Source organism: Geotrypetes seraphini, chromosome 14, assembly GCF_902459505.1.
Source record: "Geotrypetes seraphini chromosome 14, aGeoSer1.1, whole genome shotgun sequence".
Classification (NCBI taxonomy): domain Eukaryota; kingdom Metazoa; phylum Chordata; class Amphibia; order Gymnophiona; family Dermophiidae; genus Geotrypetes; species Geotrypetes seraphini.
Window position 1 is genome coordinate 32,100,460 of NC_047097.1, and position 17,498 is coordinate 32,117,957.

Consider the following 17,498-nt stretch of genomic DNA (forward strand, 5'->3'; position numbering starts at 1 on the left):
GAGGAACGTGTCGGTCTGGAGGAGGACCTGGACCCTTCGGAGGAATTCCAGGACCCTCTGGAGGGGACGGAAGCTGGCGGCGGGTTTGTCGGATTTCCCGTTCTCCAGTGACGAGGCGTCCGTTGTGCGCCTTTTCAGAAAGATGAGCTGCCTGACCTTATTCAGCAGGTTTCTTCGGTTTGGCGTTTTGAGGACGCGCCGCCGGGGACTCCGCGTGTGGGGGACCCCCCTGTTTACGGGGATCCGTTCCGTTTCCCGCTCTTTTCCTATGCATCAGGATATTCGGGATATTATTCTGGAGCAGTGGAAAACGCCGGAGACGCCGTTTCGGCTGGCGCGCAGCATGGCTCACCTGTATCCCATTCCTGAAGGGGATCGGGCTACGTTAGCTTCGCCAGTCGTGGATGCGGTGGTCTCGGCAATTTCCAAGCGGCATACCGTGCCTGTTGAGGGCGGTTCTGCCTTGCGGGACTCTGAGGAGCGCAAATTGGAGAACATCCTTAAGCAAAATTTTCAGGTCTCTGCCTTTGGGGTCCAGGCGGCTATTTGTGGGGGACTGGTCGCTCGCGCCGTGTTTCGGTGGGCGGAGCGGGTCTTGGATCGAGAGTCTGACAACTGGTCTCTGGTGGATCAGGAGGTAGCGAAGATTGAGATGGCGGCCTCATTCCTCTCAGATGCTCTCTATGACTTGGTGCGGATCTCGGCTAAGTCTATGGCTTTTGGCGTGGCCGCAAGGCGTGTGTTGTGGCTGCGCGCTTGGGCGGCGGATGCTGCGTCCTAAACTAAGCTTACTAAATTTCCCTTTCGGGGGTCGTTTTTATTTGGAGAGGACTTGGATAAGTTGATTCAGACTCTGTCGGACTCGAAAGTTCCCCGTCTGCCGGAGGTCCGTGCCCGCCCGGCGTCTCGGGGGGGTGCGGCCCGGGGGCGTTTGCGGGAATTTCGCAAGTATCGCCCTGGGCGTGGGGGCTGCTTCTTTCCAGTCTCCGGGGTTTTTCCCGGGGTCGGTTCTTCCAGCGCATGCAGCCCTTTCGGGGGGGCCCGTCGGGGGGCAGGGAATCCCTCCGCCGGTTCCCCCGCTTCCCGTCCTGCGCAATGACTCCTTGCCGGCGCCCCCTTTGGTTCCGGTGGGGGGCCCGGCTGCGCAAATTTTTCCCCAAATGGGCCGAGATCACGTCCGATCAGTGGGTCCTTGAGGTGGTGCGGGACGGTTACGCTCTGGAGTTCACCCGCTCTCTGCCGGACCTTTTTCTCGCTTCTCCATGTCAGACTCCATGGAAGACGCAGGCTTTTCGTCAGACCCTTTGTGGTGGCCATAAAGGAGGGGACCTTTCGGCCCATCCTGGATTTGATAGGGATCAACAGAGCTCTCAAGATTCCGTCTTTCCGCATGGAAACGCTGCGGTCGGTCATTCTGGCGGTTCAGCCGGGGGAGTTTCTTACGTCTCTTGAGCTGACGGAGGCCTACTTGCAGGTTCCAATTCGGGCCTCTCATCAGCGCTTCCTTCGCTTTGCGATCTTGGGGCGGCACTTTCAGTTCTGTGCGCTTCCCTTTGGTCTGGCCACGGCTCCTCGGACGTTCACCAAGGTAATGGTGGTCGTCGCGGCAGCCTTGCGGTCGGTGGGCATCCTGGTTCACCCCTACCTGGACGACTGGTTGATTCGGGCAAAGTCGTTGCAGGAGAGCTCCCGGGTTACGGCTCGGGTGGTGGAGTTTCTCCGGTCGCTGGGCTGGGTGGTCAACCTTTCCAAGAGTCGGTTGGTCCCGGCTCAGCGTCTGGAGTGCCTTGGGGTTATGTTCGACACCTCCTTGGGGTAGGTCTTCCTTCCAGAGGCCCGGGTGAGCAAATTGCAATCTCAGATTCGCCTGCTTTTGGCGTCCCGGGGTCCTCGGGCGCAGGATTTCCTCCAAGTCCTGGGGTCAATGGCGGCGTCCCTGGACGTGGTGAGGTGGGCGCGGGCCCACATGCGTCCTCTTCAGTATGCTCTGCTCCGGAGGTGGTCTCCCCGGAGGCAAGATTTGGATGTTCCGGTTCCCCTGCGAGGCTTGGCGCGCTGCAGTCTGCGCTGGTGGCTCCGGACCCCTCACCTTGTTCAGGGGGTGGGTCTGGATCTCCCGCGGTGGACGGTGCTCCTTACGGATGCGAGTCTCCTCGGTTGGGGGGCTCAGTTTATGGGCCACTCAGCTCGGGGCACCTGGTCCGCGGAGGAGGCCTCCTGGTCGATCAACGTGTTGGAGACCAGAGCGGTCAGGCTGGCGCTGTTAGCTTTCCACTCCCTTTTGCTGGGCAAGTCGGTCAGAGTCCTGTCGGACAATGCCACGGCGGTGGCTTATGTCAATCGTTCAGGGGGGCACCAAGAGCACTCCTGTGGCGCAGGAGGCGGCTCGGCTCATGGTTTTGGGCGGAGTCCCCTCTGCTGGACCTCTCGGCCTCTCATATAGCCGGAGTAGAAAATGTTCAGGCAGACTTCCTCAGTCGGCACTTTCTAGATCCAGGAGAGTGGTGTCTCGGCGCCGAGGCGTTTCAGTTGATAGTGCAGGCTTGGGGGCAGCCCCTGATGGACCTGATGGCCACGGGTGGCAATGCCAAAGTGCCCCGCTTCTTCAGTCGTCGCGGGGACGGTCTGGCCGAGGGTCTGGATGCTCTGGTCCAGCAGTGGCCAACGGAGGGGCTGTTGTATGTGTTCCCTCCTTGGCCGCTGGTGGGCAGAGTACTTCTTCGCATTGTTCACCATCCGAGTTTGGTGGTGCTGGTGGCGCCGGATTGGCCTCGCCGTCCGTGGTATGCGGATCTGGTGAGGCACCTGGTGACGGATCCTCTTCCTCTGCCTCTCTCGGACGACCTTCTGATGCAGGGTCCCATTCCCATGTTCGACCCGTCTCCCTTCTGTCTTACGGCGTGGCTCTTGAAAGGGGTCGCCTTAGCAAGAAGGGATATTCAGACAAGGTGATCTCTACACTGTTGGGGTCCCGGAGGCTTTCTACCTCTCGGGCTTATGTGCGGGTTTGGCGTCTATTTGAGGAATGGTGTCGGGCGCGGGGAGTGACCTCTTTTCGCGCTTCTCTGCCTATCATTCTGGAGTTCTTGCAGGATGGCCCTGGATAGAGGCCTGGCTTTGGTCTTCTCTCCGGGTTCACCTTGCGGCCCTGTCGGCCTTTCGAGGGTTGGTTGTCAGGTCAGCGTTTATCGGCTCTTCCTGATGTGATTCGATTTTTGTGGGCGGCCAAGTTGCTTAGGCCTCCCCTACGGCCCTCGGTTCCCTCTTGGGATCTTAATCTGGTTCTCTCTGTTTTGGTGCATCCGCCTTTCGAGCCCCTTGGACGACTGTTCTTTGAAGGACCTTACTTTGAAGGCGGTCTTTTTTGGTGGCCATTACGTCTGCTAGGCGTGTTTCTGAGCTACAGGCTTTCTCTTGTAGGGCTCCCTTCTTGGAGTTTTCTAGGGAGCGGGTCGTCTTGCGGCCTGTTCCTTCCTTTCTGCCGAAGGTTGTTTCTCCTTTTCATGTCAATCCAATCGGTGGTTTCTCCCGGTCTTGGGAGGTCGGGTGGGCTCTTCTGAGCAACGGCAGCCTGCGCAAGTTGGATGTCGGTCGGGTCCTTCGCTCTTATGTGCAGCGGACCCAGGAATTCGGGAAGTCCGATCATCTCTTTGTCCTCCTGGCTGGTCCTCGTCGGGGAGCTGGCGCTTCTAAGGCTACTATTGCGCGCTGGATCAAGGAGACGATTGCTTCCGCTTATCTTCTGAACAGCAGCCTGTTCCGGAGTTTCTCAAGGCTCATTCCACTCGGGGTCAGGCGGCTTCTTGGGCTGAGTCGTCGCTCGTGCCTCCAGTGGATATTTGTAAGGCTGCGGTTTGGTCCTCCTTGCATTCCTTTGTTCGTCATTATCGGGTTGATGTGCAGGCGCGTCCCGACGCGCCTGTTCGGTGAGCGTGTACTGGTATCGGCCCTTCGGGGGTCCCGCCCGTGAGAGGGACTGCTTTGGTACGTCCCATTCGTAAAGTTAACCTCTACTGGTCTGGAGAGTGCTAAAGAAGGAGAAATTAGGTTCTACCTGCTAATTTACTTTCTTTTAGCTTCTCCAGACCAGTAGAGGTCCCCACCCTGTCTGTTGTTGTTGTTGTTGGGGCTGTTGCGCGGGCAGTTTTTGGTTTTTGCTGCGGGTTCTAGTATTTTTCTAGGGCCGGGGAGAATTGAAGAACAGCGGCTGTGGCTCGGCTGGCTTAGCTGGCGAGCTGTGGGGACATTCTTCCTTCGGGAATTTCTCCTCTGCATTTTCCAACAGCATTTTTGGGTATGTTATTTGTTACTCCTTTCGGAGTATTGTGTTTTTCTCTCTGTTTTTTGTCCAGTTCTTGGTTCTGCTTGGCTATTCGGCAGACTGAGGGAAATAGAGAGGAGGGGCTAGGATATACTGTCCCAAAGTTTTGTTTTCAGTCTCCACCTGCTGGTCATGATTAGATATATACCCATTCGTAAAGTTAACCTCTACTGGTCTGGAGAAGCTAAAAGAAAGTAAATTAGCAGGTAAGAACCTAATTTCTCCCTCCCTCTCCCATCCTGAAATCCTTTTAGTAATTTTTATTTTACATGTAATAGAAACCCTCCCCCCACCCCACCCTTATCTTACATATTAAATATAGAAATATTAGGAAAATGGCATCAATCATGACAAAAGGACGTTAATGGTTCCCAAATTTTAGTGTCACTTTTCATTAATTTAGGAAGAGACTTGCAATTTCTCCTAAGGCTATATCCAGCACAAATCATTCCTCTTCAGACTGTGTTTAGTGGGAAGTGCTTGATGACTAACCTAAATTAGCAGTCTTAGAAATAAGTTTGGAGCTATAGCCTATTCCATGTGTCAAGGATATGACTCCAGTACCTCTAAAGGAAATAAATGAACGAGGGAAGCAATGGAAGAAGCCCCTTAATGGCTTCCTTAGAAGAAAGATCAGCAGCTTTGCAGTGAAAGATATGAAACGGTGATAAACTTTACTAAATGTTTTCTCTTTTCTCTTTAGCCTGGACAGATTGTTCGAACTCCTCATGTGATAAAAACGCCCAAGAAGGGACCACTGGAGAGAAACAAAGAGAACATGTCGCAGTTAAATGGAACCGCTTTGAGCGGTGGGTTTCTCCAAGCAACCCCTGCCCAATGTAACCTGGCCATTAATTCTGTTGCCAGCACCTATTCTGAGTTTGCGGTAATTCACCTTTTCTAAAAACATCTACCAATCTCTGGGCAGCACACAGTCAGTGAGTGCATGGGGTGAAGGTCCTTAAGTTGTAAATTTTACTTAAGGGTGCGAGAGCAATAATAAATTGTCAATCGTAGTTCACATACAAAGGAAGTACCTGTAATATCTAAATCCTGAGCACAGTGACTATTTAAGATAGCTAACTTTTAAACTAGAAATTACTCGATTGCTTCTCTGCTATTAGTATTCCATTTTTCCACACACCTTTCTTATGCTTCTTTTCAAAATCATTTTTAATGCAAATTAAACAGTAAAAACATCTTCACACTAAACCGGTTTAAACCATTGGGTTGTGTCCCTTCCCAAGCAGTAGATGGAAGTGTAGGTATTGAACTTTCTGGTGACATGAATGGTGTAAGGAGCTGGTGCAAACTTTCAGTATTCTCTACTTTGAGCAGATGGTAAGATTAGACTAATGTAGTGTGGATGGGAGGGGGGGGACACATTTTGGGACATGCTTTTTGGTCTTGCCCTGTAATTCAGCGCTTCTGGAGACGTATCATCTCTTATATGTTGGGCATGATTGGTAGAGCTTTGCGACATACCTCGGCCCACTTTGTATTGGATTTGCCAGAGGCTTATTGTCATTTGCATACGGGAAATAGGACTCTCTGTAGGGAAATGAGCCTACTGGCCCGGAAATGTGTTCTTCAATTGTAAATATGAGAACTTGGAAACACACATAATTGATCAGGTAAAGAGAATTCCCCCAATAGATAAATCATTACCATAAAATCCATAGCAATAGGTTACATTAAAAATACCAAGCAATAAAATAAATTTCTCTAAGAATAAACCCAGTTAAACCAAATCCAATCCCATCAATAAATAGATTATGATAAATAGATATATCAAAAGTTATAATCAAAACCACAAATAAATCATCATAATATTAAATTATCTCATTCTAAATATTCATCAAATCATGAATGAGTGAAGAGATAAAATCACTAAATCAAAGTAAAATCCTTGATGGAATAAAATAATTAACCAAAAATATAAATAACTGAATACCAATAACATTCAGAAAAATAGAATACATAGGACACTAAATTGAACATAAAAAATATGAATTTTTAAAAATACTTCTTTTGCCATGACATTAAATCCCTGACATCAACAAATATCATAATCAATCTTTTGAATACATTCAAAAACAAAGCAAAAAAAACAACAAAAAAAACCTCCAACTGCATTACTGCATTACTTCAAAAACTATTGTCATGGTAACATTTCCATTAAGACCCATTAAAAGAACATTCTAATTCTAACATTACTTTCCATGAGCCTTTACTTTTAAAAATTAACTGTATTGAAATTACATTTTAATATATAGCCTTGTTTAAATATTTGCAAAGATTAATCCAGTACTGGTCGCCGTACCTCAAGAAAGACATGGCGGTACTTGAGGGAGTACAAAGAAGAGCAACCAAACTGATAAAGGGAATGGAAAATCTCCCATATACCGACAGATTGAAGCAGTTGGGACTTTTCTCCCTGGAGAAGCGAAGACTTAGAGGAGACATGATAGAAACCTTCAAGATCCTGAAGGGCATAGAAAAGTAGACAGGGGCAGATTTTTTCAAATTAAGGGGCGCCACAAGTACAAGGGGGCACTCGGAGAAATTGAAAGGGGACAGGTTTAGAACAAACGCTAGGAAGTTCTTTTTCACTCAGAGGGTGGTGGATACATGGAACGCGCTTCCAGAGGCTGTTGTAGACAAGAAAACATTAAATGGTTTCAAAGAAGGTTTGGATAGATTCCTAGAAGAAAAAGGGATTGGGGGGTATAGATAGGTATAGACCATTGCTCAGGAAATGGGCCTGATGGGCCGCCGCGGGTAGCGGACCGCTGAGCAGGATGGACCTCTGGTCTGCCTCAGCGGAGGCAACTTCTTATGTTCTTAATCCAACTTCCATAGTACAAATAAAACAGCACAAGAGAATTTATGAATTCATGGGTTCTTCTTGTTGTTGTAAAAATTCATTCAGATCCTCCGACTCCTTGAAATTAGATGTTTTATTCTTATAAGTCACTCTCATAACTGCCGGGTAAATCAGCCCATAATTTGCCCCAATGCTTCTCAGCTGCAGTCCTAGTTCAAGAAATCTCTTTCTCTTAGCTGCAGTGGCAAGTGCAAAATCCGGCACAATATGCAGATTGTGAATCCTGGAATTTTAGATTTTTATTTTCTTTAGCAAGACGAAGTATTTCCAGTACTTGCTGGTGTCTTAAAAGCTTAAAATGACTGGACGCGGCCCATTTTGCTTGTCAGACTCCTTGAAGGTATCCTATGGGCTCTTTCTATTTCTAAAGGGTACTTTGTTTTGATTGGAAGGATTTTAGGGAGGAGATCTCCAAAAAGGAAGTAATATTATTTTTCTTTGTTCCTTCCGGAAGCCCAAGCAATCTCAAGTTGCTCCTCCTCTCCCTATTACAGCAATCTTCCAGCAATTCAGTAAGTACCTCAATTTTCTTATTAACAGGCTTCATTTGAAATAAATCCGTTTCAACTGCTGCCATTCTATCGTTGAGATTCACTATTTTATTTTCCACAAGTTCCATTTTCATGTTTAGTATAGCGATCTCTTCTTTAACCTCTTTAATATTTTTTGAGTTATCGGAAACAATATCTCTAATTGCCCGCAACTCACAGAGGATTTCTATGTTATCCAGATTATCTTTTGACATTTGATTTTTCGAGGGGGTCGGAGGCTCAGGTTTTGCTCTTTTTGCACCCACCGGCGCCGCAATCACCAAATCAGCCTTACTTTGTTTACCGAAAGCCTTAGGAAAACAAATTTTTCTGTGTTCAACAGACAAAAAACAAATTTGTAACCTATTTAATCTGTCAAATATATCTATCAGGACGGAGCTCACCGTTCACCCAACCGTGCACATGTGCTTCCGAGCCACGCCCCTCGTTTTGAATGCATTATTGTTTGCATCAATAAAAATTGTTTAAACCTAGACTAATGTAGTGTGATGTATTAGAAAGGCCTAATTCTCTTCTCTCTCTTCCTTTCCCCATAACTTGTTAGTCTATGACTGTGAACTGATTGCTCTTGGGTTTGTAAACCCAGATACTTTGCAACAGTTTTCCGTGCCGCAAGCTTCAGCCCAGGGGCTCCAGCTAGCTGGAGAGGCTGACACTGGTTCCAACAGGGCCCCTGCCAGCGAGGAGTTCATAAGTAGTCCTTCTTTTATCCATTGAGTCCTATAGAAAAATATGGACTTGGAAATCTAAAGACCCTTTCTGCCTTGGTGTTTTAGCTGAAGAAAAGAGGAACCAGATAGTGAAGCAGTGTGGGAGAAGGTGGGATTAAATTGAGAAAGAGGTGCAGACTGAAATGCCATGAGCCTATCAGTGTGGGACTTGGGGTTACTGGCAGCATAGTAATGCTGCTGGTTAAAAAGAAGCTAAAAGGATCAGTTGCAAGGTTAGGACTGTAAACCAGGCTTGGATGATGTTTAAATATAAAAGCAAAGGTGACTGTCTCCATTGTGGTTGCCTGTTACTTACAAAATACTATCGTGGAAGCCCATACCAGATGTATTTCAACTATTAGCAAAGGTGGAAAGAGGAGGAATCCTGAGGTAGTGCCGGTCTGAAAGGTTGCTTTCCCTTTAACTATGCTGTAAATGACTGTATTTTTTTGACTAACCGGCACTTTTCTTCTAGCTAGGTCACTTAAGGAGCAAATGAGCAATTCTCAGGGGGAGAGGTGCACAATTTGGTCCAGATGTGAGGAACTTGCGGGCAGCCTGAAAACAAACTGTTTGGGCCGGTGCGGTCGTGGAGCTCTGTTTGCAGCGACCTGCAGACATCTAGGGCTCCCTGCCGATAGTGCCCTTGCAAGTCGGCAGGGAGCAGTGGGGTAAGCCTGGTCTCCCACCGCCCCCAGAGGGATTCCCTCTCAGCTGATTTTGTTAACAGCTGATGCCGGCTTGCCTGCTTTAGTGACCTGAGACAGTTCAGGCTTCCCAGCCACTACAGGTCCCCTGGAGCGGTTATTTTTTGGCAGGAACTGCGCCATTTTAACAGACAGGCCCTTCCATTTTGTCTGCAACCTCAGATGACCTTCCCCCTGTATTGAAAACACAGGGGCAGGTTTCAGCTGGGTCCCCTGCCGTGGCAGATAGTCCCATGGGACCCCTGGGGGGGGTTTCCCCTGATTTAATTTTTCTTTGTGCAGAGCCTATTTTCAGGTGGTTGGGGGACCCACGTGCGCCTGGGGGGGGGAGGGGTTCCCTCCGCACCCTCTGTGGCTTTGCCTCCCTCTTCTCCTTTGGCGTCCCCTCTTCCTCCTCCTTCGTCAAAGCTCCTGCTGGTGGCTTGGGTTGTGGATTGGTAGTCAGAGGAGCATGTTGGCCTGGATGAGGACTGGACCCTTTTTAGGATTCCAGGATCCTTCGAGGGGACGGCCACTGGCGGCAGGGCTTTGGGTTTCCCACCTTCCGGCAACGAGTCGTCCATGGTACGGCTTTTTTTAGAGGGATGAGCTTCCAGACCTGATTCAGCAGGGTCTCATCGGTGCTGCGTTTTGTAAAAATTTTGTGTAAGAATCCTTTTTTTTCTTGGTATCATCTGATATTAAAATTGTTAAATCTGTATATAAACAAAAAAAACCCACAACTGAGCCGATGGTTCTTCTCTCTCTGACGCTGCGGGAGTGTAGTAACTGTTCTAAACGAGCACATATTAGTATTTTGTATTAAAGTTTTATGGGTTGTGGAACGAATCGTCTGAGTTTCTATTATTTCCTGTGGGAAATTTGCTTTGACATACGAGTGCTTTGGATTACAAGCATGCTTCTGGAAAGAATTATGCTCGCAAACCAAGGTTTGACTGTATTTGTTTTTAGTTCTCTATTGTACATCCCACTGGTTCAGACTAGTTTAGGGGAGAAGGAGAAACAAGTTCTTGTTAATTCCCTTTCCTTGAGTCCTAATAGACCAGTCTGTGTCATGCCCTGAACTGTACAGCATTGGGATACTGTTCTATGATCTTCTCACCTAAAGTTACTAGAAGTTTATTTGGTTTGAAGAATTTAGTTTTTCTGCAGAATTTGAGGAAAGAAACAAATATAATGGATAAACTTTTGAAGCCAGGAAAAAAACACCTACTTATCTTGCTTTGACATTTTATATACTGAAGGGTTTTTTTTTCTAGGTTGCACCAGCTCCTTATTCCAATGATGTAATTAGAAAGTTTAGTACTGCACCTCCATCTGCTGGTCAGGAAGAGACACTTATTCACTGATTTAAATTGGTCAAGTAGGACTTGGAGAAAATTAATAGGTATGAATAATTGCTTCCTTTCTATAGGAGTCCTAGCCTAGATAACTCACATTGCTATAATATGTACCACTTAAAATTTAATGTGACATACATAGGATTTTTTTAGACCACTGTGCATTCCTTAACCTGTTTGCTTCTTTCCCTCAAAAGTACATATTATGTCTGCTTTTTGGTAACTTTGTTGTCATAAACACAACCAATGGTTGGACTAATGCATTTCTTATTAACTTTATTTCTTTAGTGTCCCTCCAGACCAGCACAGATGGACAGTGTTTACACTCCTGTGCCAGCAGGTGGAGACTGAGAACAAATTGAAATGTATGAGTAGTATAAGTAGGCTGTGCAATCCCCTTGAGATCAGTCTGTTTTCAGTCTCCAGCAAGTGGAGTTAGTAAGCCTGTGTAGTCTTGTTTAGGCCTTGGGTACTTTTCTGTTGGAGGAGATAGGCAGTGGCCTTTACTGGCCCTTCTGTGCCTGGACAGAGGTGCTGACATTGCCACTTGGATGTCTTGCCACCATCTCAAACTGAATATGGCCAAAACTGAACTCCTTATCTTTCCACCTAAACTCACCTCCCCCCTCTCGCCATTCTCTTTCTGTGGATAACATTCTCCTCCCTGTCTCATCAGCTCGCAACCAATGGGGTGATCTTTGACTCCTCTCTTTCTTCGCTCAGATCAAACAAACTGCTAAAACCTGTTGCTTCCTCCTCTATAAAATTACCAAAATCTGACCTTTTCTCTCTGAATATGCTACCCAAAACCCATATCCATGCTCTCATAACCTGATGCTTAGACTACTGCAGCATATTTCTTTCAGGTCTCTCACCCTTTCAATTCGTTCAGAATGCTGCTGCATGACTCATATTCTGTGAGAGCCACTACGCTCATATTACCTCTCTTCTCAAGTCACTTCACTGGCTAGCCATCTGTTTCCGAATACAGTTCAAACTCCTCTTACTTAACTAGAAGTGCATTCACTCTGTAGCCCCTCAATACCTCTCTCCCTATGCTCCCCCCCTTTCCCGATGAATTCCATTTGTCAGGTAAGTCCCTCTTTCCTGTACCCTTCTCCTCTGCCACCTCCAAACTCCATCCCTTTTTTCTTGCTGCACCATATGCCTGGTAAACCAAGAAGAAAAAGACTTCCTGATTGTATAATAATCCTAACCACATTTTAGACCCAAATTGCTCCACGCACCATATGCCTGGAGCAGGCTGCCTGAATCAATACATCATGCACCGTTTCTAATAATATTCAAATCCAAGCTAAAAGCCCACTTTTTTTGAAAACTGCTTTTTTGAAAACTTCCACTTCTTTAGCACTCTCCAGACCAGTAGAGGTTAATCTTTACAAGTGGGCATATATCCAATCATGACCAGCAGATGGAGACTGAAAACAAAACTGTGGAATAGTACATAAGAGAAACCTTTCCCTATTCCTATCAGTCTTCTTTCAGGTGTGAGTGAGCTGTATCCATCTCCCTTGGTAGGGCTGTTGGAATTTATTTAGAGGTTTCTAGTCCCTGTTTTTGGCCGGATTGAGCTTGGGTGGGCCCTGTTTGGGAGTCCGTCCGACTTCGGGGGTGTCAAACCTAGCGGGTCTCAAGCGGGGTCCCTCCCCCCCACTTCCTACACCTCCCCACATTTTAGAGGAGCCTCAGCAGTAAGCCTTGCCCCCTAAATCAAGCAAGGTATATTGCTTCGAGAGCCTGTGGAGTCAGTTCTGTTAAAAAAATATATATATATCCTGAGGTAGTGCCGGTCTGCAGGGTTGCATCCCTGTCAATTGACTGTATTTTTGCATTAACCGGCACTTTTCTTCTAGCTAGGTCACATATGAAGCAATTGTGCCCCTTTTCCGGGGGAGTGGGACACAATTTGGTCCAGCCACGACGGTACTTGCAGCCGGCCTGAACTTGTTGGTTTGAGCCGGTGTGATCATGGAGCTCCGCAGCGGCTGCAGGCATCCAGAGCTCCCCGGCCTTAGTGCCTCGCGAGCTAGCTGAAGGCAGTGAGGCAGCCCGGTCTTCTCTCGCTGCCTCCGGAGGGATTCCCCGAACCACCGACAGTAGGAGAAAAAGGATTCCTCTCAGCTGATTTTTCTAACAGCTGTTGCTGGCTTGCCTGCTTTAGCGGCTGGGCAGTTCAGGCTTCTCAGCGGCTACAGGCCCTGAAGGGGTTATTTTTGGTGGAATCTTTGCCATTTTTAACAGACAGTTCCCTCCATTTTGTCTGCAACCTCGGGTGACTTCCCCCTGTATTGCAAACACAGGGGCAGGTTTCAGCAGGGACCCCTGCTGGGGCAGGGCATCCCTGGGGACCCCAGGGTTTTTTTCCCAGATTTAATTTCTTTATTTGTGCAGAGCCTATTTCACGCAGTTGAGGGTCCCACTTGCATCCGGGGGGTTTCGGGAGTGGTTTCCCTCTGCATTCCTGTGGTTTTACCTCCCTTTTTTCATTTGGCATCCTCTCTTCCTCCTCCCTCATCCAAGCACCTGCGGGGGGCGCGGATTGGTGGTCGTAGGAGCGTTTTGGCGTGGATGAGGACCTGGCCGCTTTGGCGGGCTTCCAGGATCCTCTAGAGGGGATGGCAGCGGGACGTCAGGTTTCCCGTCTTCAGTCGCAGAAGCGTTCGTGGTGCGCCTTCTATTCATAGGGATGCGCTTTTAGACCTGATTTAGCAGGTCTCCACGGTGCTGCATTTTTGAAGATGCACCACCGGAGACCCCGCCTATGGGATACCCTCTACTTTGGGGGGGTCCGTTTTGTCTCCCGCTCTTTTCCTGTGCTTCAGGATATTGTGCTTGCGCAGTAGAATACGCTGAGGGCGCCGTTTTGGTTGGCATGCGCCCTGGCTCATGGGTATTCCATCCCGGAGGGACGCGGTGGTCTCAGCGATTGCTAAGCGTGCCTGTTGAGGGCAGTTCTGCCCTTAGGGTCTCTGCGGTGCGTAAGTTAGAGACACTTCTTAAGCAGAATTTTGATGTCTCTGCCTTGGGAGTTCAGACAGCTATTTCTGCAGGGACTTGTGGCTCGCACCATGTTTCGGTGGGCTGAGCGTGTCCTGATCGTGAGTCTGATGACTGGTCCTTAGTGGATCTGGAGGTGGCGCAGTTTGAGATTGGCTGCCTAGTTCTTCTCGGATGCTCTTTATGTCTTGGTGCGGATTTCAGCTAAGTCTGGGGCTTTTGGTGTGGCCGCGCACTGTTGCCGCGTCCAAAACTAAACTTTCCCTTTCACGAGTCGTTTTTGTTTGGAAAGGACTTAGATACGTTGGTTCAGACTCTGATGGACTCTAAGGTGCCCCCATCTGCCTGAGGGACCGTGCCCACCCGATGTCTCGGGGTGACGCTGCTTCTTTCCAGGCTTCCGGTTTTTTCCCCCGGGATCGGTTGGCTCAGCGCATGCAGTCCTTTCGGGGGGCCTGTCAGATGGCTGGGAATCCCCCCACTGGTCTCCCCCGCTGACTGTCCTGCAAGATGGCTCTTTGCCGGCGCCCCCTTTGGTTCCAGTGGGTGCCCAGCTGCGCGACTTGTTTCCCAAGTGTGCCGAGATCACGTCCGATAAGTGGGTCCTGGAGGTGGTGTGGGACGGTTATGCTCTGGAGTTTGCCCGCTCTCTGCCAAATCATATCTAGCCTTTCCGTGTCAGGCTTCATGGAAGACGCTAGCCTTTCGCCAGACCCTTCAGCACTTGCTAGATCTCAAAGCGGTTGTTCCAGTATCACCTCAGGAGTGCGGCACCAGCAGGTATGCCATTTCCTTTGAGGTGCCCAAAAAGGTGGGAACCTATTGGCCCATCCTCGATTTTAAACAGGGGTCAACAGGGCTCTCAGATTTCCCTCTTTTCGCAATGGACACACTGCGGTCTGTCATTCTGGCAGTTCAGCCGAGGAAGTTCGTGACTTCTCTCACTCTGATGGAGGCCTACTTGCATGTTCCCATTCGGGCTTCTCAGCAGCTCTTCATTTTCTTTGCAATCTTGGGTCAGAGCTATCGGTTCTGTGCACTTCCCTTTGGCCTGGCCACGGCTCCCCGGACGTTCACCAAAGTGATGTGGTTGTCACAGCGGCCCTGGCAGTCGGAGGGCGTTTCTGGTGCATCTCTACCTGGACGACTGGAGGATTCAGGCAAAGTCGTTACTAGGAGAGCACCCGGGTTACGGCTCTGGTGCTGGAGTTTCTCCAGTCGCTGGGCTGGGTGGTCAACCTTTCAAAGAGTCAGTTGATCCCAGTTCAGCATCTGGAATACCTTGGGGTGCTGTTCGACACCCCCTTGGGGAAGGTCTTCCTTCCAGAGGCCTGGTTCAGCAATTGCAATCTCAGATTTGCCTCCTTATGGCATCCCGATTGTCCTCGGGCGCAGGATTTTCTCCAAGTCTGGGGGTCGATGGCGGTGTCCCTAAATGTCGTGAGGTGGGCGCGGGCCCAATTGCGTCCTCTTCAGTATGCTCTGCTCCGGCGGTGGTCGCCCCAGAGGCACAGTTTGGATTTCCCTGTCCCTCTGCGAGGCTTGGCACGCTGCAGTCTTCGTTGGTGGCTCAAGACTAATCCTCTGGTTCAGGGGGTGAGTCTGGATCTAACGCAGTGGACGGTGCTTCTCACGGATGCCAGTCTCCTTGGTTGGGGAGCTCAGTGTCTAGGTCACTCAGCTCAAGACACCTGGTCCACAGAGGAGGCGTCCTGGTGGATCAATGTATTGGAGACCAGAGCTGTACATCTGGTGCTGTTAGCCTTCTGCTCCCTTTTTTCTGTCGGTCAGAATTCTGTCAGACAATGCCCAGGCAGTGGTTTACGTCAATCATCAGGGAGGCACCAAGAGCGCTCAGGTGGCGCAGGAGGCAGCTCGGCTTATGCTCTGGGTGGAGTCGCATCTTCAGTACCTCTCAGCCTCTCTTTTTTAAAAAAAATTCTTTATTCATTTTTACATATTACAACAAGTGTATAAGAAAAATCATTCGAACTTTATAATATACACTTGATTAACTTTCATATATCATTAAAATATAACTTTTCAGCCAATACCTATATTCTAATACTATTTTGAATATTATGAACTATTTCCTAGTATCTAAACAATTGATATCAAGTTAGAAAACCCTCCCAACCCCTCCCTCCCCTTACTAAAGTTCCATTTCCAATACATCAAAAACAGTTAAATACTCTTATACATTATAGGATTTAATATTTTATTACCCACTCACACCACTCCATGTTAAATATCTTACTTTGGGAAAACGTTATTACTCATCTACAAAATCTGTTAATGGTCCCCAAATCTGAAATTTACCAAATATCCTCTTTGTGTTGCTATTTGTGCGCTCCATTTTATATATATGACACACCTGAATTTCCACCAGAAACTGTAATTTAATCTGCTATGATTTTTTCCAATTGATTGTAATCTGTTGAATGGCAACTCAGTCATATATAATAAAGTTGTTATTATTTGACGAAATCTGATTCTTCGCTCTCATTGACCATGCCAATAAATAGTAATCATATGTCAAGGCTACTGGATTCTCTAACATCCTATTGATTTGAGGCCAAATTGATTTCCCAAATACTAATATAAATGGACAATAGAATAAAGGTGATTTATGTCCCAGCCTCAAGATGACAGTGCCAACAATCTATTAGACTTAGAGCTATCTAGTTTTTGTAAACGAACAGGGATCCAAAAAGCTCTATGCAAAAGAAAGAACCAAGTTTGTCTCATAGATGCAGACACTGTACATCTCATCCTCCAAGACCAAATTTGTGGCCATTGAGACGCATTAATTTGATGCTTAATCTCAATGCTCCAAATGTCCTGAAGACCAGTTTTTGGTTTTTTATTCAGAAATCCAGATATTAATTTATGCCACTGTGCGACCTGGTGCCCCATGAAATCTACCTGAATTCCAAACTATATTGATTATTAAGAGTTTTCCATTCAGGGAACCCTGCCTGAATGGCCTGCTTCATTTGTAACCATCTAAAACTTTGTGATTTGTTGAGACCAAATTTATGTTGCAATTGTGAAAACTCGAGCAGCTTACCATTAGATATTACATCTTCCAATGTACGTATTCCTGCCAGCATCCAATGCTGCCAAATAATTTTAAAACCGCCAATTTTGATCTTGGAGTTAAGCCAAATCGTTTGATTTGTTGATTTATTTATCGGAATAGGAGTTAGACTATTTACATATCGTAGAGTTTTCCATATATCAACAAATATTTTATGTTCTTTATATAGCCTAGGCATTTTGATACTAAGTACATGGCCAAGTCGCAAAGGAAACATGAGTCGCCATTCTAACCAAAACCAGTCTGGGATATTATCAATGATTCTGGGAGGACATTACATTACATTACTGACTTCTATTCCGCCTGTACCTTGCAGTTCTAAGCGGATTACATCAAAAGATAACTGGACATTTCCAGGAAGAGGCTTAAAATTAATGGCGCTGGTAACTAATTCAATTTTGAGGAGAGGTTACAAAGTGGGAAAATGAGGGGAGCGTCAGAAGGAGCTGGAAATATACGAGAAGGTTGCAGAGTGGATGCTGGTTACATTGTTGAGTCTTAGAGGGATATTACAGGTAGGGAGAAGGAGAGGAGAACAGTATGGGGGAAAGGAAGGGGGGTTAGGACATCTGGATGAATTTTTTGAATAGTAGGGTTTTGATTTCTTTTCGGAAGGCTTTGAGGTCCGTTGTTGCTGTCAGCAGGTTGGTGATAGAGGGGTCCAATTTTGCTGCATGTGTTGCTAGTAGGTTGTCATACGTCTTTTTGCGCTTAGTTCCTTTGAAAGGGGGGTAGGAGAATGGGGTCTGAGTTCTCCTTTGTCTGTAATGTAATGTAATGTAATTTATTTCTTATATACCGCTAAACTCCGTTAGGATTCGTCTGGATGAGAGGTTCCTGTTTAGGCGGTTGTTTAGGTGGGTG

At 47.5% G+C, this 17,498-nt stretch overlaps 1 protein-coding gene across 6 annotated transcripts in view; it reads left to right on the forward strand.

Annotated features, from left to right (window-relative positions):
• Nucleotides 1–17,498, forward strand: part of PRC1 (protein regulator of cytokinesis 1) — a 137,442-nt gene that overhangs the window by 98,868 nt on the left and 21,076 nt on the right. For 3 of the 6 annotated variants that reach the window (XR_004537025.1, XM_033921027.1, XM_033921026.1), the window contains one exon: nucleotides 5,025–5,207. Coding sequence is in view for 4 of the 6 variants with exons in the window: in XM_033921027.1 (XP_033776918.1) it covers nucleotides 5,025–5,207 (183 nt within the window). In the remaining 2 variants the exon portion in view is untranslated. The remainder of the gene's footprint in view (nucleotides 1–5,024; nucleotides 5,208–17,498) is intronic. The other 3 variants (XR_004537026.1, XM_033921030.1, XM_033921029.1) reach the window with 1 other exon arrangement.